The sequence below is a fragment of the Lithobates pipiens genome, unplaced genomic scaffold, assembly GCF_037356315.1.
Source record: "Lithobates pipiens isolate NorthernLeopardFrog02 unplaced genomic scaffold, aLitPip1_a1.2 Scaffold_19, whole genome shotgun sequence".
NCBI lineage: Eukaryota > Metazoa > Chordata > Amphibia > Anura > Ranidae > Lithobates > Lithobates pipiens.
In genome coordinates this window covers 220,607,936-220,631,345 of record NW_027507764.1, presented here as the reverse complement: position 1 = coordinate 220,631,345, position 23,410 = coordinate 220,607,936, and the positions used below count along the sequence as shown (strand labels likewise).

Sequence of the window (23,410 nt, the reverse complement as noted above, 5' to 3'; positions counted from 1 at the left end):
GAATGAAAGCATTCCACAGGCACTGCTCCAGAAGGTGCCTGAAGATTTTTTTGTAATATTTTTTCTGTTGCTTCCTCATGGCTGGGTAAAAAGTCATGGCTTGGTCAGCTTGGTAAACACCTCCCATAGTATGGTTGTAGTCCATCTCACAACTTGGGGTTTCATTATGTCTTTTCCACCTTTTGTCTGTACCATGACAGTAGAGTTGGGATTCGGGAATAGTACTCATTAGGCACTCATATTTTTTGTAGCGCCATCTCAGTGCCATCATTTTGCCTTTCTGCAAGGCAACTATATCTCCTGCCTTGAGCTTTTTATTGCCAAAGGCTGGTGGCATGTCACGACGGTTAGCTCTAACGGTCCTGTATGCATCTGTCTTATGCTGTAAAAGGAACTCTTAGCCCTTGTACACACGCTCGGAAATTCCGACGGAAAATGTCCGATCGGACCGTGTTGTCGGATAATCCGACCGTGTGTGGGCTCCATCGGACTTTTTCCGTCGGAATGTCCAACCAACAAAGTTTGAGAGCTGGATATAAAATTTTCCAACAACACGATCCGATCTGACTTTGTCTGATCGTTTGTAGAGAATTCCGATCAGACAAAGTGCCACGCATGCTCAGATCAAATTAGGAGACCAAAGCTATTGGCTACTAGCCCGAACGCAGTTCTGTCGTAACGAACATAACATCACGTTCCGAACTATCGGATTTTCCGACAACTTTGTCCGACCGTGTGTATGCAACACCAGTTTTAGACAAAATCCGTCGTAAAAAATCTGACGGATTTTGTTGTCGGGCATAGAGTTCTGGAGAACTGTAAAAATGATCTGTGGTTACACAGTAGCCCTGATTCAGCAGTGGTTAAATCAAAGTAAGAACGGAAGTAGTTTCTGTTCCATAGTTACTGAATCTTTCATTGAACTTGGTTCCTTTCCCGTTGTAAAGTATCGAATTCCATATGTAACCAGTGCTGGATTCACAGAGCATGAATGATTTTATGCCAAAATGTGCCCTCTTAGACGCAATATACTGTATCCAGCTGAGTCTTCCTTTGTAGGCCATCAGACTTTCATTGATACTGATGTCTCTGTCGGGTACATAGGTCTTCTGGAAATTTTGAGAAATATAAAAAATCTGCGCTTAGTAAGAAAACAATAAAAAATCAGCAGCTGAACACCATAACCAGGATACTGGGCACAAAGAAAATAAAAGAAAAAAAGTGCAGCGCTTAGCCACTAAGTGTGAATGTGACCTAAAAAATGTGCTAAAAAAAATTATATCAGAAAAAAGCTGTGAAACCGAAAACACAAATACTGTGAAAAAATGGAAAAAAAAATTTAAACTCAAGTGTCCAATAAAATAATATAATATAAAAAAAACAATTGTGAGTTCAAATGTCCATATGTAAATAAATACAAAAATATAAGTAATGTCCAGTGTATATATAAAGTAACTGTGGAAATAACTGAAACTTGTTTATTCAATGAAATTATACTTGACCACGTGGATTCATCACCTCTAAACACCACTAATAGATGGAGGCTTACCAGATTCCCAGTGACCCCCCTGCTAGGGGAGGTCAAACTGCGCGAATTCGATCACAGACCACATAGACATCCCGATGACCAGATGCCAGAGATTATCTCGATCGTTTGGATGTCCCATGCCTCCAAACGACATGACACCATAAAGAGACAGAAATGTGCCAAATCATGTGATATGGTTTCAACAAAATGTATTTAAGCCGAATACTCAAGCGTTTAAAACGACTCCACCGAGTCATAAGAAAAAGTACAAATGCCATTCAAAAAACGAACGAAAATGCTAGCAAAGATAAACAAAATGAAAAAAAAAACTCATCAACGTGAGTATGTATTGCGATCGCAAATGCACAATGGGTGTGAGCGTGGCATTTGCGATAACTTTTCGCCCAATAGTGAGGTTTAGCTCACATTACAAAAACATTATAACAAAAATCAATACATCATATCTATCAAATTCCTATGTCACCAGCAAGAAGAATTTAACCAGTAGGGCGTTCATTTTAACCTATGGCAGGGCTCCTTTCCTTACCAGTAGGCTATAAAAAGCTTTGGCACAATGGCGTGGGCGTACCCCTGATGACGTCAGACCTTTGACGAAACGATCATCGGGTAGCCACGCTCACACCCATTGTGCATTTGCGATCGCAATACATACTCACGTTGATGAGTTTTTTTTTTTATTTTGTTTATCTTTGCTAGCATTTTCGTTCATTTTTTGAATGGCATTTGTACTTTTTCTTATGACTCGGTGGAGTAGTTTTAAGCGCTTGAGTATTCGGCTTAAATACATTTTCTTGAAACCATATCACATGATTTGGCACATTTCTGTCTCTTTATGGTGTCATGTCGTTTGGAGGCGTGCTGACAGCATCTGTGCGGATCCGAAGATCACGGGACATCCGAGCGATCGGGATAATCTCCGGCATCTGGTCATTGGGACGTCTATGTGATCTGTGATCGAATTCACGCAGTTTGACCTCCCCTAGCAGGGGGGTCACTGGGGATCTGGTAAGCCTCCATCTATTAGTGGTGTTTAGAGGTGACAGGTCTATGTGGTCAAGTATAATTTCAATGAATAAACAAGTTTCAGTTATTTCCACAGTTACTTTATATATACACTGGACATTACTTATATTTTTGTATTAATTTACATATGGACATTTGAACTCACAATTGTTTTTTTATATTATATTATTTTATTAGACACTTGAGTTTAAAAACATTTTTTAATTTTTTTCACAGTATTTGTGTTTTCGGTTTCACAGCTTTTTTCTGATTTTTTTAGCACATTTTTAGGTCACATTCACATTTAGTGGCCAAGCGCTGCACTTTTTTCTTTTTATCTTTTTTCTTTTATTTTCTGGAAATTTTGTTGAATAATTTGATATACCCCCCAAATTTTTTTGAGTTTTGGTGCTGGATGAGAAGTCTCGTCAAATTCTTCATTATTCTCAAAGTACAAATATTTCATAATAAGGGAAAATGACAGTGCCAAAAAAAGGAGTGGCTAGTAATTTGTTGGTTGTCCAGTACCACTTCTGCAGGGGTTTCCCCACCACTCCCTGAAGAATTATGAGGCCCAGAAACTTCCAGATTTCCTCCTTGGTTACTGGTTCCCACTTTCTGCTCCTTGCAAACCTCTGATGTGTAGCAGCTTGTTGTTCCTGTTACCGATTTGTCTCCGTAACAATTTTTTCTATAACCTCATCCGTCAAAAAGAGTTGGAGGTATGCCAATGGGTTGTCATCTTCCACATCCACTTTGATACCAAGTGTTCCAGTAAATGGGAATCTTGGGGGCGCTGCGTGCTGCGTACCGCAGTCAATCGAGCACCAAGTCCGCACATCACTGGGCAAAGTCGCAGGATCATCACTAAAATCGCTTTCCGTGCCTGATGACGAACTTCCCCACGAATCGCTATCACTCACTTCTGCAAGCGATTCTGTATCGCTGTTGCTGTTTTCCAACAGGTCATATGCCGCTTTTGAGGTAGAGGTGCACTTTTTTGATGCCATAGGCGCTCTGCAGTTTCCAGACACAAAGTACAGTAAAACTGCAAGCAAGGGCAATAGGATTACAAAGTATCAGTGTGTTTGTGTTTTATACTTTTTGAATTTTGCATGCATCGGGCGGAAGATCCGGCCGCCGTACACAGCGGGAATACATTGCGGGATGCCAGGGACAAGGTAAGTAATGTCTTCCAGGATCCAGCGGTCCAATCCCAAATATGGCTCGGGGTTACCGCTAATGGTACTAAAATCTCACCCCGAGCCACACTCAGGAATACCGCCAGGGAGATTAATGAGACAGCTCGGGCAAGGGGTGTGGTGTCTGTTGTTGGGGGTTTGGGGTTACATGTTGTTTGAGAATTCTGGCCTGCCCGGTCTTCTACTGGGAGCATGACAGAGTTAAAATCTCCTCCGACTAGGTGAAGAGTCTCAGGTGAGTCTAGAATCCAGGCCACCATGTCCTGAAAGAATGTTAGGGGCGTATATGTTAGTGATAGCAATGCCTTTAGATGCTAATGAGAGGCATAGCATTAGCTTACGGCCAGTTGAATCAGCCCGGACGTTCCGGATAGTATGTCTCAGATTTTTGTGTAAAAGTATAGCTACTCCTGCTTTTCGGCTTTCCGCTGGGGAGCCATAAACCTCTCCAACCTATAATGTACAGAGACGTGGGAGATCGTCAGCGGGCAGATGGGTCTCTTGAAGTCCCTTGACTTCAAGAGTCTCTTGGTCTCTTGAACTACATCCACCCGTTTTCCAGACGTTTTAAATGTCTGAGAACTTTCATATGTTTGTTGGGAGACCAAAGCCCCTTAAAGAGGGGTTCCACCCTAAAGTGGAACTTCCGCTGATCGGAACCCTCCCCCCCTCCGGTGTCACAATTGGCACCTTACAGGGGGGAGGGGGGTGGAGATACCTGTCAAAGACAGGTATTTACACCGACTTTCGGACATAGACTCCCATGGGAGTCTATGTCATTTCCTGTCCTGCCGCGCTGTATGCTGGGACACACACGGGTCCCAGTGACAGTGCGGACAATTCCTATTGCGCTGCGCGACTCGCGCATGCGCAGTAGGGAACCGGGAAGTGAAGCCGATTCGCTTCACTTCCTGATTCCCTCACCTAGAATGGTGACGGCAGCAGCCGAGAGCCGAGCGATCGATCGGCCTCGGCTGCCGGCATCGCTGGAACCCGGGACAGGTGAGTGTCCATTTATTAAAAGTCAGCAGCTGTAGTATTTACAGCTGCTGGCTTTTAATATTTTTTTTAAGGTGGAATCCCTCTTTAACGTTCCAAGAAATTATCCTCAAGTAGTCCTCTTCGTTGTACGCCATATCTGTCATGTAGGGGTTTCGGTATGGGATAGCATGTTTTCTAACTCTAAGAAAGTCACTGTGTTAGTAAGATGAGGAATACGCATATGTCGGAGGGTATACAGGTGTCGCAAATGATTCAGGGTAACATATGCAAAAACAGTCACACATAAACAACAAAGCCACGTGTAAAATCCAGCTGGTATACAGAACTGACTACATCTTTTTCCACATGAGGGTCGTCACTCACGCAGAGCTCCTGTCTAGCGCTCACTCCTCTTTTGGGGGTGTGCTTAAGCCCTCAGGGAGGGGAAAGGGAATCAAGGGGGGAGGGGGAGAGAGAGGCTAAAGAGTGACTCTCTAGAGGGGAGTGGAGAGGGAGGAAAGGGTTGAGAAGGGGGGACGGTTGAGTGGGACCCATGGGCTACGGATCTAGGCCGCCAGGGTATGAACTAATGCCCAAAGTGGTACTTTTTATCCCCCGAGAGTGGATAAGGGCAGCTGGGGTTGTAAGACGCAAGTATAAAGGGGGGAGAGAGTCTCCCCAACTGACTTAATTAACAAACTAGGCATTACTGAACCACAACTTATCTATCAGCAGTTAAGACAGCAGTGCTGTAATATAGATCTTATCACAAAAGTAATAGAGGAGCTGAAATGCATGTTACCAGTTCCTATCAGATCTCATGAACTCTGAAGAGACCAGGAGTATGTCAGCGGATCTCTGAGCGATGAGTTTGATAGGTTGATTGACTGCGTTTGTATGGGGGTTTTTCAGGGTCCAGTCAGTTCTTGATTGCAGCATGGGAGTCTTTGACAGATCTTAAGGAGGACAAAAAAGTGTCAATGTGACTATGACTTATATTATAAACCCATATATAGGGATAACATCTTAAAGCAAAAGAAAAAGAAAGAAAAAAAAGATTTTTTATAAGCAATCAATCACAGATAATGGTGAAAACAGCAAATCCAAATCTGTAGTAACCATAAGATCAATTCCACCATCGTGCCTATCCCACCACCTTATGGAGTACAGGCTTACCGGAAAAAAATTACCCAGATAGACTTATGTCTAGGGGGTCAACAATGGCTTTGCAGTACCAGCTACTGAGGCATTGGGTTCAACATTTCATGTTTGCGTGGATCACAGGATGAGTAGTCTTTGCGATGTAGTGGACTTTATATGGTCACCGTGTTTTAGAGAGACAACTCCGGCATCAACTCAGACATGGAGGACGGAAAGATAGGGCCAAGATAGTGTGATATCGTTTTTATAAAAAAAAAAATTTAATAAAAATAAAATATCAAACTCACATTTCCATGGATATAAATAGACATGTCACAAAAGATGGGCAGTGGTAGAGTCCTCCCGACGCGTTTCGACCTATGGGTCATCATCCCCAGATGATGACCCATAGGTCGAAACGCGTCCGGAAGACTCTACCACTGCCCATCTTTTGTGACATGTCTATTTATATCCATGGAAATGTGAGTTTGATATTTTATTTTTGTTAAAAACATTTTTTATAAAAACGATATCACACTATCTTGGCCCTATCTTTCCGTCACATTGACACTATTTTGTGCTATTTACATATATTTTCTGTGTCTGGCACGTATATTTTTCACTTCTGTATGTGTATGCTTTTGGTTTTTTTGGGTAAAAACTTCCCCGAATATTACATTAGTACGAGTTTAGGGCTTACACTCCACATTTTGATATTTTCCTTAGATAAAAAATCCTAGTTTTAGTGTGTTGGCAGCTTTATTTCTTTATATATTTTTTGTATTGCGCAGTGTTTTTTGTTTACACATAGATCTTAAGGAGGGGCTTCCTGTTGGGTGATTGTGCTCTGTATCCATGTCCATAGGATGGTTGAGGTAGTGCTCCGCTTCTGCTGGAGATGTGAAGGTGTGGCGTGTTCCTGTTGGAGAAGTAATATGGAGGACCGCCGGATAGGTCAAGGTGAATTTGACATGGTTGTTGAATAGGGTCGAGCAAATTGGAGAGAATGCTTTACGTTGTTTCATGACTTCTATCGTATAATCGGCAAACAGCAGCAGGTCTGCTCCATCAATGAAAAGGGTTAAAGGGTTCTCTTGTTGCGGAACTTTTGTAGGATGGCGTGTTTGTCTGCATAATTGAGGTATCTGATGATGATTGCTATAGGTTTAGTATGTTGCTCGGTGCGTTGGCCCATGCTGTGGGCACGTTCAATAACACACGGTGTGCAGAGGCCCAACTGCTCAGGGATGGTTATTGCACATATGTCCGCAAGCTTCTCGCTGGAAAATGATTCTGGTAGTCCAACAATCCCTAAATTATTTCTTCTCCAACGATTCTCTAAATCGTCCATTTTTCTCAAGTCATCTTCCAGGACGGCACACCTGAGAGATGAGAGGCTCCTCCCTACAGGAAACACAATCAATCGACAGCTGTTTTAAGTCCCCACCCTTCCCCTTGATCCTCAGTTTTTTGATTGTGTTTCTCCCTACACAGCGAAACTGTTTGTTTTTTTCCAAATGACCCGAAGCCTGGGGCTGGTGGTCTCCCCCTGGGAGCCGGACCACAAGCCTGGGAAGCCTCTGGGTCTGGTAGGATATTCTTGTCCTTCCTGGGGGGTTCCCCTATCTTTTCCTCAGGGCGGGCAGCAGAAATTGGAAGAGCCCCCCTGAGAGCTGAAGGACCCTGGGTACAGTGGTGTACCCAGAACTTCAGGGGCCATTATCCTGTCTCCCCCTCCTTACCTGTACAGGTGGCTGTTCAGACGGGGGTGCTGGCCATCGGTTCTTTCCAGGGGGCTTGTCCCCGACTCCTGGGTCCCCGGTAGCTCGCGTGGGCTGCCGGAGAGGGCGTGGCAACAAGCACCCGCGTCATTTTCAAACTTCGGGAAAATGGCAGCGGCGTTCTTACCCAGGAGGGAAGGCTGAGAGTCAGTAGGAGCAGGCGCCCACATCCTCCTTTCTCTAGAGCGAGGAGGCACCAGTTTACTACGGTGGATGTCTGCCTTAACCACCTCAGATATGAAGATGGGAATGAGGAATGGAAGGCATTGCCCCCCCCCCCCATGTATATAGACTGACTGGTACAGTGCAGGACACAGCCTAACCTGGCACCTCCCTATGGGGACAGCAGTTGGGGGGGGGGAGCACTTTGGCGGCTATCCTCCTTGCGTGTGGACCATAAGGATGGAAAAGCAAGCCCGCTGGCTGTGGCAAAAAGAGGAAGACGACAACGGTGAGTACTTTACTTTCCTTTTGCCGTGGGAATTTAGCTGCAAAATCCCCAATTCCAGCCAGAGGGTTTCTAGGCATTTGAGATCTCACCTGGGGTCTGGATTCAAATAGCCCTTAAGCTTCTGCTAAAAACACCAGCTGCAGCCCCTCTTACATCAGAGAAGCTGTATGGTGGACAGGTGGTGCAGAGGAACGAGTGTGCCTAAACCACCTCAGATGAGAAAGAGGTAGGTAGGCCATTGCTCCCCCTTCCCCGTGTATAATATACTGACTGGTGCAGTGCAGAACCTGGGGTCGGGATACAAATAGCGCAGACGCCACTGCTAAAACCACCAGCCACAGCTCCCTCTTACAGCAGAGACACTGTGGTTATCGCAGCAGTAGGTTGCCAGCCTCTCCCTACATGCCCAGTTGTGGTACATTTAGTAGGGATGAATATAGCGTACAGAGGGGACCTGGTAGATACAAAGTTACTTACAGGCCAGGTATACCACTGAACAGGTTATTAATTGGGCAGTGGTTGGTGGATTCAGAAGCTCCCCTGGTCAGCAGGTGCACTAGGTTACCGGCCCTATTAGCCCAGCTGCTAGGAATCTGAAGTTGCTTCACAATGTTTAAAAGCTGACCTAAAATTCAAGGATGGGCAGAGACCAAGCTACTGTGTGGCACAGTAGGGGTTCCCTTGTCACAGATCCTCCTTTTGGAGGTTGCCTGCTATAGTTAACTTTCATAAGCTCCAACCTCCCACTCCACCTTTACACTGTGTTTATATTATAGTGTAGGAGGTAAGAAGAAACTTTTTTTATTGGTTTGGGCTACAATCCACTCAGTGGCAGATCTAAAGGCGATTCACCATAGATCGCTCCCTACATCCTTTTAATTGAGGATTTTCTGTGCAAACCTATGCAAGAGCTACATAATTGATTGTTTGAAGCCTGCAAATAGCTATTTACCTCCCAGGCTAAACTGGTAACCACCTCTTCTAGAGAGGTCTTAAATCGGTCTCTAGGGCTGGGCTCATTGAGACTTTAGTTGCTAATCAGCACCACCTGGATATGTGCTGGCTAGCGTTTGCTCAGTCTATGGAGGTAAGGTAGGACAACAACTACTACTAATAGTAGGGTGTCCAACCATTTTAGGATCTGTTCCTTCTCTGGTGGTGAAGGTTTAGTATCTACAGCCCAGGCTATGCCTATGAAATAAATTGCCTGTTGGTTATTTCATAAAGGGATAGACCATGACTCCTCATTGGCTGCACACCAGTAGACCTCAGTAGTGAAGGTTTGTGCTTGCTGGGATGTTTTTGTGGCACAGCAGAAATACACATTGAGATTTGTGACATCTCTGCTTAATAAGGGCTATATTGCTGTACATCAGAAGTGCACTGCACTGAAGCTTGTTTTCTGTCCTTTATATACTAAAGGTACTGCTTTGTTTGGCTACAGATCAGAAAAATACAACAGTGAAGGTGGTCTGTACTTTCTGGTTTTGTGTTGCACAGCAGAAATGCACATCGTTGAGTCAGGTGACATCTCTGCTCATAATGGTTATATTGCTGCACATCAGACATACACAAGATTGAGGTCTGTCTGTGGGGCTTTGTGTCCTGTTTTACTGCCTTGTTGGTTACTTATCAGAAAGGCAGCAGTGAAGTCTGATGGTCCTGATTTGCGTGGCGCTGTGCTGATTCAGACAGTGCTATTAACAGCAATGGCTGCCGAGTTTAAACATGCGATTTGACATGTTGAGTCGCATGACAAATCATTTCAATATGGATGTGCTATCTCTATTCATAGTGTTTTATTGTTGCACATCAGATTTATACAGCATTAAGGTCTGTGAGGTTTTTGTGTCCTGTATTACTGCCTTATCAGAAAGGCAGCAGTGAAAATTGATGGTTCGAATTTGTTGGGCTACATAGTAGAAATACAAATTGAACCCCTGCCAGGTGTAGTACATATACTGCCTTTGGTAATCCATGTAGCACCACAAAGTGGTGTTGTGCTGATTTTAGCCATGCGATTTGACATGTTGAGTCGCAAGGCCAAATCGCTTCAATATGGATGTGCTATCTCTATTCAGAATTGTTATATTGTTGCACATCAGACATATACAAGATTGAAGGTTGTCTGTCCTTTTATGTCTTGCATATACTGCCTTATTGGCTGCATATCAGAAAGGACACAGCAGTGAAGGTTGCTTGTCTTTTTCTGATTTTGTTTTTGCTGCTCAGCTGAGAGACACATTGAGGATGGTGGCCTCTCTGCTCAGTATTGGTATATTACTACACATCAGACATACACAAAGATTGAATGTTTGTGTCCTGTATGTCCTATATTTACTGCCTTATCGTTTGTATATCAGGCACAGCAGTGAGCAGTGTTTCTCATGGATCTACCTTTCTGCATCTTAGGGATACACAGCAGGGGTTTGTTGGCTGCAATCCTCCAGGGAGTCACAGCATTGGGGACCCCTTACTTGTTCGACCTGAAAATTGCTATTTGTTTTTTTTTTTTTTCCCTGCGACCTGTGTAATCTTGAGGTCTGTGGATCCAGGAATCAGGGACTGCTGGTGTCGCACAGACACAAATGGTACCCATTGGAAGCCATAGTATATGACTTCTCATGCGTCTTTCAGTCCCAAGTCGCAGGTTGGGTCGCACGGGTGTGGGAACCCTAAACTTATCTGTCCCTTCTGATTGAGGTTTTGCTACACAGCAGGAATACTCATCATGACGTTATTGTTTTATTTTGCAGCAGACCAGAAAGATTGCAGCTGTAAAGGTTGTCTGTCTTTTTCCTCAGTTTCTGCTTTTATGTTGTTGCACAGCAGAAATACTCAAGATTGAAGCTTGTTGGTGCTTTCTGTTTCAGAAAAACACAATGCTGCAGGTTGCTTGTGTCCTTTCTCAGTGTTGGTTCTATCTGAACTACACTACAGAAGTGCATGACAGAAAGGAATGTCTTGTGTTCCATATTTTTTCCCTGTGGCATAGCAGAAATGCACAACACGGGAGTTGGTGTTCATATTAATCTTATAACTGTGGTGGTTTGTCAGAAATACATAACATAGAAGTTTGGGTCTTTCTGTCTTTATAGCCTTGTTTTGCTGTACATAGGTAAAGCACAACAGTAAAGGGGGTTCCTGTCCTTTCCGTATTTATATATCAGTTATGACCTAGCTAGCTGCACTAAAGAAATACGCAGCATTTAGGGTTTGCTTGAGTCTTAATGTTTTTACGTCTTGGCAGCACATCAGAAAACCAGACTATGAGGACTGTTTGTCAACATTGAGGTTCAGATTTGGGTCTCTTCCCATATTTGATATATTGGTTTAGATAGTCACACTCAGGCACACAACATTGTTGTCTATGCTTGTGTCCTTTCTGTCTAAATCTATTGTGCCGTGCCCACAATCTATGATCATTTTATTTGTGATATTAATAATGCATGTATCACCTTTTTGTATTTCAGCCTTCTTTTCCATGGAGGGGCCAGGAGTTCGGGCTGCAGCTGCCACATGTCAGAAAACCTTGACCACTTGCATTCAGGGATGCCAGAACCATTTCCTAGGGTTGAAGCCCTGTAGGGTTATGGGACACTGGAGGAAGGGGATAATGAATCCCCCTTTTAGTAAGAACTTGGAGAGCTCTGTTCAGAGGAGTATTAGGGCCTGAGGATGAAGTATAAAGATGTATACCCGATCGAATAGGTTTCGGCTTGGTGCATGGCCTTCATTTTGCCCTTTTAGCAAAACTAGACATAGCAATATGGGTAGTCTACTCCTGCTAGGGACTTTAATCTCCTGAAGAAGGCTCTCAGGCGTAAGTAAGGACATAGATTGGGCGTGCCTTAAACCCAGGGTTCAAGCTTCTGTTAATCTATTTCCCTTAAGTAGGCTTCCCTTTAGTCTTTTGCTGACATAAAGATAAAAAGGAAGCAGTTTTATTTCCCTCAACAGGATAGTGTTAAGACAGGCCCTCTTACTGATTAATGTAGTGTCCTTGTCTTACACAGGTCTCTTATTTATCTTTTTAGTGGTTCTAAGTAGCACCTACAGGCATAATAGGCCATGGTTGTTAGATGTGTGAGATAGGCAACATTGCTAACCTACAAGTTTAACATGTTTTCTGATTCCATTTTTAAGAGCCCATTTCACCTAGATACTGCATCTGAAGCGGAAAAGGCAGGAACATCTGTGGAGCAGACCTGCAGATCAGCCGCATGATCCAGCTAAGATGCCTTCATCAAGCATATGAGCGTATGGAGTGGAGGTAAAGCTCACTGCAGAGCCAATGTTCGCCAAGAGGGTTTTGCAGTGGCCCCACCCTAAGGTAGGCCTGAGGTACTTGTTTATCCTCTCAGGTGTGCCGTCCTGGAAGATGACTTGAGAAAAGTACCAGTTACTTACCGGTAACTGTCTTTCTGGGAAATCTTCCAGGACGGCAGGCCTACTTCCCGCCCGTTGGAGGAGGGAAAATTCTAGAACACTAGAAGGTGAGTACCTATGAGGAATGATTTCCCTTGTGAACCTGGTTCAGGAGTTACTTCTCTACAAACTGAGGATCAAGGGGAAGGGTGGGGACTTAAAACAGCTGTCGATTGATTGTGTTTCCTGTAGGGAGGAGCCTCTCATCTCTCAGGTGTGCCGTCCTGGAAGATTTCCCAGAAAGACAGTTACCGGTAAGTAACTGGTACTTTTTCCCACAGTTCTTTGTTAGAATGAGTGAGGCGTGCAATGGTGGCAGCATGGGCTGTGGTGTCATCCTCTAACAGAGAAATCCTCTCCTCTGTCTGTGTTATGTGCTGAGCCTGTGAGCGGAGTTCAGTGTGGAATTGTTCCAGTGCTTTCTGCACTGCTGTATCCACTGTGGCTGCCAGTGTGGGAGTCAGGAAGGACACTACCACTTGGGCTATGCCTGAAGGGGAGGTGGAATCAATGCCCGGTATGCCGGAGGGGGACAGAGCCAAGTCTGTGAGGGCTGGTGCGGGCGCCATCTTGGCCGCAGCCGCCGCTGCTGAATGCAAGGTGGTGGAGAGCGATCGGTTGTGGGACAGCTCCACAAAGCGGTCCATGTTCATCTCACCCTTCTCCGGTGAAAGAGGGAGGTGTCCCCAAGGTTTTCGCCGGCTTTAATCACTGGTTTAGAGGGGTGTGCGGCGGGAGCTGTGTCCGCTTACCTCCTCCTCATGTGGCGCCAGAACCGGAAGTTTTATTTGAGCTTTTTAAACTTATCTGTGAGGTAAGCAGGCAATTTGGCTGGTGGTGATGTGCACATGATACTGATTCCAGTGAGGACGGATGAGCACAGCGGTGGATGGTTTCACACACTGTTTGATATGAACCAGTTCTCTATCAACACTGATGTTATTTATTTTATGATATATATGGACTGGTTGCACTGGTGTTTTAAAAAGTCAGCAACTACAAAAAGTGTAGCTGCTGATTTTTATTAATCGCTCCTCTCCCCCTGCTCTCTGCAGCGCCGGCATTGTCCCTGTGAGTACCCGGGCACACACTGCGCATGCGCGAGCCGTGCTGAGCACTGTGATTGGCCAGGCAATCATCTGGGACCTGTGACGTGTCCCAGATGATGGCCCAGAGGGAGGGGGAGAGGTGAACTTTCTTCCGGCGCCGCGGTGCCCCGGGAGGAAGTGGGAGCTGGACACAGCATTGTCGGCGCATGCACACCAGCCGCGTACTCCGTGAGCATGCCCACGGGTCTTGTGGACTCAATGTCCGCCCGGGGCTGCGATCGTGACACGGAGTGGCACAAAATTGAGATTATTATGTAAACACGGCATTTCTGGGAGCAATGATCTCTGTCATGCTGTAGTGAGCCCTCCCCCCCCCCCCACAGTTTCAATCACTCCTTAGGACACACTTAACCCCTTGATTGCCCACTAGTGTTTAACCCCTTCCCTGCCAGTGTCATTTACACAGTAATCAGTGCATTTTTATAGCACTGATTGCTGTATAAATGTCAATGGTCTCAAAATACTGTCAAAAGTGTCCAATATGTCAGCCGCAATGTCGCAGTCACAATAAAAATCGCAGATCGCCACCAATACTAACAAAAAATCTATATATGAACTGGTTACACTGGTGTTTTAATCGCGTATATAAGAATATACTGTAGGGAATATTGCATTTAGTTTATCTCTATTTTTCATTGGTGATTCAAAGAATGAGTTATAGGTCATACAGCGCTGCACCATAAGAATATAACTGTTTACATTTCTGTAGTGGATCACTGTGAATCTTACAGCAGCTGTGGAAGTTTTTTTATACATTTTATAATTTTTGTACATTGCACTTTAGAAAGATATTTTGGCGCTGATTGTTATTATACACTTTATATCCTGGTTTCGGTTAAAACTAAGTGACACTAAGTGTCCCCAATAGTACAGTGTCCCTAAAAATGCAATCTTAGCAGGATCAGCCCCGATCACTGGCAGCACGTGCAAAATTTAGCAGAATACATTTTGGCCTAAATTTATGTAAAAATGGAAATTTATTGGATACGTTTTATAACAAAAAGAAAATACCAGGAAGAGTTTTTTTCATTTATATAATAAAGAATAAAAAACCCAGTGGTAAACAAATACCACCAAAAGGAAGCTCTATTTTGGTGAAAAAAATAATATAAATTGTATTTGCGCACAGTGTTGCGTGACTGAGCAATTGCCAGTTAAAGTAGCATGGTGCTGAATAGCAAAAAAATGGTCTGGTCATGAAGGGGGTAAAACCTTCTGGAGGACACTTTATGTCGTTAAAGATATTCTGCAATAACATCTTGCAAACAAAGAAAAATTATTTCTTCATATCTAATATTATCTAATCATGAATTGTGCAAATGTAATTTAGTGTGACATACTGTATATTTTAAATGTAATGAAGTCATTAACATCCTGTGTACATTGCATTTAATCAGTGACTTTGCTAGGACTGTGAAAGACCTGGGGCAACCTTGAGCGCTCAAAGCAGAGGAATGAGGTGGCGTGTGTATCGCCAATTATTGGATCTCATTTATTTTATGCACAGCACACATGTCACTGTACCTACAAAATTTGCTTTAATTATTGTGCCTCAAGCAAGAGTCTAGCAGACACATACAGTATAAACCTCAGCGCTATCATTAAAAGACAAATAATCTCTTTCATTATATATACTTTTCTGCACATAGCCTACCTCAAATAAGAACTTTACTAAAATAGTTAGTGACTACTTAGCAACCACTAGGACAATAAATACTTTGCGTATGTAATGTATAATTAGCATAAAGTGAGCCGTGTTTTAGAATATATAATGTACTTAGAGCGCAGGGGTCACGAGTGTGAAATGCACAGAGCATAATGGTCAGGAATGCGTAAGGCACAGGAGTCAGGAGTATACAACACACAGAGTGCAAAGCTCAAGATTGAGTAATGCAATGACTGTAGGAGTCAGGAGTATACAACACACAGAGTGCAAAGCTCAAGACTGAGTAATGCAATGACTGTAGGAGTCAGGAGTATACAACACACAGAGTGCAAAGCTCAGGAAGGCATAGAATGCATGGATCAAAAAAAGGTAATGCACATATTTATGTACACAGTAAAACAAAAAAATTACCCCATCCTTCCAGTATTTTAATTCCCCCAGTAAAGATCACCTCCCCCAATCTTCTAAGTAGAGATTTCTCCTCTCTTCTAATACAAATATCCCACTGCAGAACAGACCCCCTCCCAAATCCTCCCTACAGATCTTCATGTGACACTGCACAAGGAGCCAAGGAGGAGCTTAGAAGAACTCTCTACGGGCTCATGCATGCGGCATCTCAAAGAAGTGGCTCCTACAGGCTTTTGAGTTCTCATTTTTTTTCTACCTGGAAACTCTCCTCCATGTTAGCCAATGTGTCCATGCACACTATGGCTTTTTCAAGCGTTTACAAACATATGCTCCTACAAACAGAAAAAAAAAACAACCAAACGCACATTTTTGAGAGGCGCTTTTGAGCAGAAAAGATGCCTAAATGTCCAATAAACTTGTGAAAAAAGCGCAAAAAATCTCAGAGAAGTTTGAAATAGCACAAATAAAATGGGAAAAAACAAGCTGAGAGGAGGGTTTGTGGAAAAAAAATGCTTATGCACAAAAAAAGCTTAAAAAGCTCAAAGAAGCTCAATAAAAATGTGCAAAGGAACATAAAAAAGCCCAAGCTTCTTCAAGCTGAAATAAAAGCTTAAATGCCTGTAAAATCCGTTTTTTGGGGGGGGGTTTTTGAGCTGCAGCGTGCATGAGCCCTACTGCTGTGGTTACTGAAGTCTGAATAAGATGGCGGCTTGTAATAAATAAATATAAGCATCATGACCCAAAGTATCCAGCAAGAAATATGGGACATGTGCTCGGCGTGTACAGTGCTAGTAAGACCCATGCTTTTAAAGTGGTAGTAAGCCACAGCATTAAAATAAAAATTTCCCTGCAAGGAAATGGCATAATGTGCTAGTATGCATCGCATACTAGCAGATTCTGAAATACTTACCTTAGAATGCAGCCCTCCAGCGGTGCGCTGTCACTGCTTGCAGAGCATCCTTCTTCACCTGGTCTTCGTTCTGGGTTTGCACGTTTCGGCTATATGAGTGGTCGCGATTACGTCACTCCTGCATATGCACGGGAGCCCTTGGTTTTGGCACAGTATCCCGGACCTTCAGAGCGCATGCGCTGGTGACATCTCTGGCTACATCCAGCGTGACAGCGTGACAGAAAATTTACTTTGTTAGACGTATTATATAAATTTAGACGTATTATATAAAAAAAAATGCTACTCATTATAGTTACGGCCAAATGCAACCAAACTATTTCACAAATTAAAATGTTATTTTATTGTGCCGTTTAGATTCGTTTTTCATCAGGACAAAATCTTTTATCATTTATGGATGGTAAAAGAAAAAATGACCTTTATCGTAAGGATCTAATACAAAACTAAACCAACATTATGAAGAAAAATGTATAATTCATATGAATAGAAAACAGGAAATGAGTTTAATGAATACAAATGAGGGTACAACACATTATTGATGACTCTTTTCTTACAGGAATAATTTATAAAGTGCCCCTTGGGACCTGTGTTCTTAAGACTATCATTAGTAGTGTATTACTGACATACTTACAAAAGACTCAGTAGAAACAATTAACAAAATAATAGACATTTTGAGTAATATATCATTCTGTAATTCACATTGAATGGCACCTTGGTTTTAAACACGGATATTCCCATGCATATTAACAGTAATGTGCTTAAAGTGGTATTAAACTGTCACATTTGTTTTCCTTTTTATGGGCCCTCAGAAGGTTTATGTCATAATGTGCTAATTTATGTACTGCATTATGACAGAACCTGTCAAATGGAGCCTTCCAGCGCTGCGCTCCATTTGAGCAAGCCCTGGGCACTTACATCTTCGACTCGTCTTTCTTCTGAGGTTTGTGCTCTCTGGCCGCGATGACGTCATTACACTACGGCACAGACTGGGTCCCGTAAATGTGGACTGAGCTGCACAACTCAGATTAACCAGTTCCCGTCTGCTCACAGTACATTTACTGTGGGTTGCACAGGCAGGATAAGCGACGTACATATGTCGCTTAGCATATGCGCACTGATGTGCCCCTTGGGGCACTCAGCACACCGCTCCTGTGACCGATGTGTCCAGTTTGTGTATTGCGAATCCCTCCTGCCAAGCCGCTGTCCCCACCAGGAGAAGACAGTGATTATTGCTATCGGCTATACCAGCCGCTAGCGATAATCGTATGTACAATCTGGCAGGGTGGTTTTTCCCAAGTTGATCAATCGATCAACTTGGCACATTCAGTCTGCCTATATATGGTGCTCAAGATTCGAACCAGAGATTTGAACGTCTATGGCCAGCCTTAGGCTCATTCGCACTTGGCATAGTGGGAACATGCGTTCCCGCTCTTGTTTTTTTTTCTGACTTTCCATGGGTAGCACATACTGCAGCCCATTCACTAGAATGGACTATCCTATGTGTGACAAACACGCCAAAGAAGCTCCAGAGCCTTTTCGGGTGTAGACCGTTGAGCAACAAAATGCACACCTACTAACCACATTTGGGGTTCCATTAGAAATCCAATGGCACCCAAACACAAGTTATGAGTTTTGCATGACTTTAGTGAGATCTGCCCACAATTCCCATACACTAAGGTGTGAACATAAGACATAGATCAAGGGTTCCTTGTTTGGGTTGATAAGCACATGATCTATCCTATGTCAGTGTCAACAAAACTGTTATGAATGTATGAATCTCCATACATTTCATTTTTCACTTTTTGTATGAACATATTTCAACAGGCTGCCACGCGGTGCACACGCTGAGGTGCTTTGAAAAAAAGTACAGCCTGCCGTATGTATTTCTGGCGCACGTCATCCGTACACCACTGCAGCGCAGTGCTGTGAACTGGGCACACGGAAGACAAGACTTGGTGTGAATGGACCCTGAAAACTGAATCCTGCACAGGTCAAGGACACGTCTCCACGGGCCTGCCTCCAACACTACAAAAAATGTTCCACTCTCAAGCCACCAGTTAGATAGATCATATGCTTACCAACCCAAACAAGGAACCTGTGATCTATGTCTTATGTTTACACCCTAGTGTATGGGAATCGTGGGCAGAATCGCTTGATTCTTCCCGCGATTCCAAATCTCACTAAGATTAATTGTGTTTGGGTGCCATTAATTCTTAAATGTGGTTAGCAAGTGTGCATTTTGTCTCTCGATGGTCTACACCCAAAAAAGCTCTGGAGCTTCTTTGGTATGTTTGTCACCCACAGGGCAGTCTATTCAAGTGAATGGGCTGCCCTATGTGCGACCCATGGAAAGTCAGAAAAAAAACAAGTGCGGGAACGCATGTTCATAGTGATGCCAAGATGAATGGGGCCTAAGGTTGGCCATAGATATTTGAATCTCTGGTTAAAATCTCAGGCGCCAGATATGGCCAGACTGAATGTACCAAGTTGATCAGTAGATCAACTTGGGTACAACCAGCATGCCAGATCTTACATAGATCATCGCTAGCGGCTGGTATAGCCGCTACCTATAATCACTGTCTTCTGATGGGGACAGCTTTGCTCGCTGGAAGAATACAATGGCTCGCCAGGAGGGATTCCCTTATCAACACTGTCTGTTAGTTGCAGAAAAGAAATTTGCTCTGTGTATGACCTGCCTAAGTGGTGGAATAATCTATCTTTATAAAGTGTTAAGATTATTTTTCACATATTCTGTGAAGGCTTTGGACTCTTTTTTTTAACTATATTATTTTTTTCTCATAATAGGTGGTAAACTGCTGAAAGAGGACAGTGGAGCCATAATTGTGGAGAGTGAAGAAAATGAAGGCTAACAAGTGAAAACAGCTGTCCTTAATTTCTTTAATTTATACAACCACTATTCCATAACACCAATGGAAATATCAAAACGGGTTTTTAAAATTTAGAACAACAAACTGTATTGGGGTGTTTTGTAAGTTTTATATCTTATTTGTACACATTTTGTTGCTATAATACATTAATACATTTGCGTGAAACCATGTTTGCAGTATAATTGTTTTTTATTTAATATAGATCATAAGGCTCAAATACATACCATTTTATTGTGCTGCTATAAAATACCAATAACTCAATGAAGTAGCAGTACATTTAAGTATATCTAAAAAAAACAAGAAATGGTGGTTGCATTTGTTTTTTTATGCTTTTTTTTTTTTTTTTTTTTTCACCTGGCAATCCTATGATATACTGTATTTAACAGATAAATAGGAAAAAAATAACGAGTTAATTTTTAGGTTTTCTGTGTACTTTTTTTTTATTCCATAAAAGTTTTTATTTTAATCCGTAAGAAAAGAGTGTACATAAAGAAAAAAAGGTACAGAAAGTCAGTACAGTCTCAATATTCATAACAAAATGGCTTTACAGTCTAAGGATACAGTTTAGTAGAACAGCCTGGGATAAATTTACCAGGAATCAAACTTGTGCATAAACTTTAGCATCGTTGGTTGGAGGATCTCTTTTTCATTTTCACCTCCCTCCCCAAAACCCCCCCCCCCCCCCACTGTAGGGGACCGAACGTAGGAGGTAGCTTAGGCGTTCGCTCCAGGTCGGAAAGGCGAGCCTATTGTAACCTAGGATGGCATGGTTAGTGACGACAGAATGAGCATAGGGAGGATTGGGGTGGGAGGTAAAGATAAGATTCCAGTTGATTCTAGGGTGATCGACTCTAAAGAGAGAGAAAAATGGGGTAAGACAGTATATGAAAAAAAGAGGGGAAAAGAAGTAGATAGGATCAGTGTATACAGAAAAATGGGGGGGGGGGGGGGGGGCAGGTATGATTGAAGTGATGGAGGGGCATAAAGGAAGAGGTTGAGTTAGTGGGACATTCTCATGTGGTTTCACCACCCAACCTCCCCCAAGTCCTCCGGAGCCTTATGGAGGTTTGAGAATACTTCTGCGCGGCCATTCTATGGAATGTATTGCCGTTATCTGTCAGATGTTGTAAAGTGGTTCCAACATGGCCAAGTGAATGTAAATTTGTGCATTCTATCTTGAGAGATATAGATCAATTCTTCCATGTTGTTAATGTTTGAGATACTCATCAACCATTCCCTAATTGTAGGGACGTTTTTAGAACGCCAATGGTTCTTTCTGTGTACTTTAAATTGAAGTAGAACTAAAGTCTTTTTTTTTTTTCATTCTGGTTAGAGTAATGGAGGGTTATAAGTTTTTTTTTTTTGGCATTGTTGACCCATTTGGGCTATTTCCCTTCAGTTCCTGTCCCATAGCCAAAACAGGAAGTGAGAGGAAATCCCTACAAAGTGAGGGAATTTTTGGTTGCCTCCAGGGTCACTATAACTTGTGTCCCCATTGGAAGAGTTCCTCTCTGTCCTGGGGGCAACCCAAACTTTTGGATTTTCTTTCACTTTCAGGCTGCCATTACACCTGAGCATTTCGCTTTCAGGCAGAAAGTCACGTTTTCGCACAGGTCAAAAGGCCACCAATTTAAAAAGCAGAAAAACGCCTGTAATCTGACCAAAAAGAAGCTCATGTACTCTTTTGAGCTTCATGCATTTTGCTGCAGGCTACAAAATGCTCAGATGCGAACAGGGGCCATTTAAATGAATGGGGAATTTTTCTTGTTGGGCATTTTTTGGGCGTTTCTTTGCGTGTTTTAGGAGCTGAAAACACTCAGGTGTGAATGCAGCCACAATGATAATGCTAAACATGACAAATAGAGAGAGTGAATCTCCTTAATAGGAACACAGCAATAAGAATCTGACAAGTGTTCTACTACTTCTCCATTTTATCCAAAACAAAAAATAAAAATTGCATTATACTTTAACATATGTTTTGTTTTTTATCAGCTTAGTACCTATACAACAGAATAACCAAGGATGCAATGACAATGAAACAAATAATTAGAAAAGCAAAACTAAGTTTATATTTATTGTTTTTTTGGGTCCCAAGGGCCCATTCACTATATTACATGTGACCTAAAACACATAGAGCACCATGCAAAGCACCAGCCTAGACTCATCCGGTGACTTTCACTCCTAGTGGGTGTCGGCATCGAAGATGCTCATCCTGGCTTACTCAAGAGTATCTAGTATCGGAGGGTGGGATGCTACACACTGGAGACAGCCAAATCAATGAGAGAAAAACGGCTTCAGCCTGTCTCCTCCCAGACCACACTCTTCTGATGCATTTTGCCCCACTCACAGGGCTTAATTGTAGAGGTCCTCTATGGTTAAGCCCTATCGGCAGGACAAAATGCGTCAATGATATGCGGCCTGGGAGGAGACAGGCTGAAGTCATTTTTCATTCATAGATTTGGCTGTCTTGGGCTGCTTTGTATCCCACCTTCTGCTACTAGATACACTTTCACATGTGTTATTTATAATGACACCTTTTTTGATGTATCAAGATGGACCATTCATTTGAATGGACTGCCTAATACAATGCATGCTGCAATAACAAGAGTTAACACATGTGCGCTACAATGGTGGAATTAGCTCTTTTGCATAAGGTACCTTTCATCCTTATAAAGATGCACTTTGTAAGAGGTGGAGCAAGCAGGATTTTAGAGGCCACTATCATAACTCACCATTCTTATGCATTGCATTAACACATGTTGCATCTAGTGCTAATGCGTATGCCATTAAGGCAATCCAAACAATGCAGCAAAAGCTACTATACTGCAAATTTTAAACACAATGCATGTACCAGTTGGTGGCTTAAAATCTTAAAGTGGTTGTATAGCCAAATTGGGGACTTTTACCTACAGGAAAGCCTATAATAAGGCTTTATTATAGGTAAAAAAAAATCTCCTAAACCTGTACGGTTTCGGAGATATTCCCCTCGCATTGCGCTGCTGACTGCAGCGGCGCATTAGCACAGACGCCGGACCCTGCCGGAGAGAAATCTCCCACGCGCATGCGCGGGAGTGAGGATATCGCGGCTCCAGGCCACTCACAGCGCCGGAGCCGCGATACCCGGAAGAAACGCAGAGGGAACATGTCAGCTCCCTCGGCGTGGATCGAGACAGATGTCGGGGCCTCATTCTAAGGTAAGTATTTCATAATGAGCTAGTATGCAGTGCATACTAGCTCATTATGCCTTTTGCTTTGCAGGTGAGCAAAAAAAGTAAAAAATTCTGCGGGTATACAACCGCTTTAAGTTCAAAATAACTCACAACAGACAGAATGGGGCTGATTTACTAAAACTGGAGCATGCAAAAATTGGGTGCCGCTGTGCATAGTAGCCAATCAGCTTCTAACTTCAGCTTGTTCAATTAAGCTGGCCATGCACCATACAAATTTCTTATTAAGCCCCTTTCACACTGGAGGAGTTTTTCAGGCACTTTAGTGCTAAAAATAGCACCTGAAAAAAGTTTCATCTGCAATTCCAATGTGAAAGCCAAAGTGCTTTCACACTGGAGCGCTGCACTGGCAGGATGTAAAAAAAAAGTCCTGCAAGCAGCTTCTTTGAAGCGCTTTAGGAGTAGTGTATACACCACTCCCAAAGCGCCCCTGCCCAATGAAATCAATGGCTAGCGGCACTTTGTGGGAGCTTTTAACCCTTTATTCGGCCACTAGTGGGGGTGAAATGCGCTGCAAAAACGTTGGTAAAGCGCCGCTAAAACTAGAGGCAATTTATTGCCGACGCCCGGGCTCTGGCAGTGTGAAAGGGCTTTTAGTTACATAGTAGGTGAGGTTGAAAAAAGACAAAAGTTCATCAAGTCCACCCTATGTGTGTGATTATATGTCAGTA

At 43.1% G+C, this 23,410-nt stretch overlaps 1 protein-coding gene across 2 annotated transcripts in view; it reads left to right on the top strand.

Moving 5' to 3' along the window:
* Positions 1 to 21,482, top strand: part of PPP1R17 (protein phosphatase 1 regulatory subunit 17) — a 57,412-nt gene extending 35,930 nt beyond the window's left edge. For both annotated transcript variants that reach the window (XM_077491711.1, XM_077491712.1), the window contains one exon: positions 19,430 to 21,482. In XM_077491711.1, the coding sequence (XP_077347837.1) occupies positions 19,430 to 19,494 (65 nt within the window). In that variant the 3' untranslated portion in view covers positions 19,495 to 21,482. The remainder of the gene's footprint in view (positions 1 to 19,429) is intronic.
* The last annotated feature ends 1,928 nt before the right edge of the window (positions 21,483 to 23,410 follow it).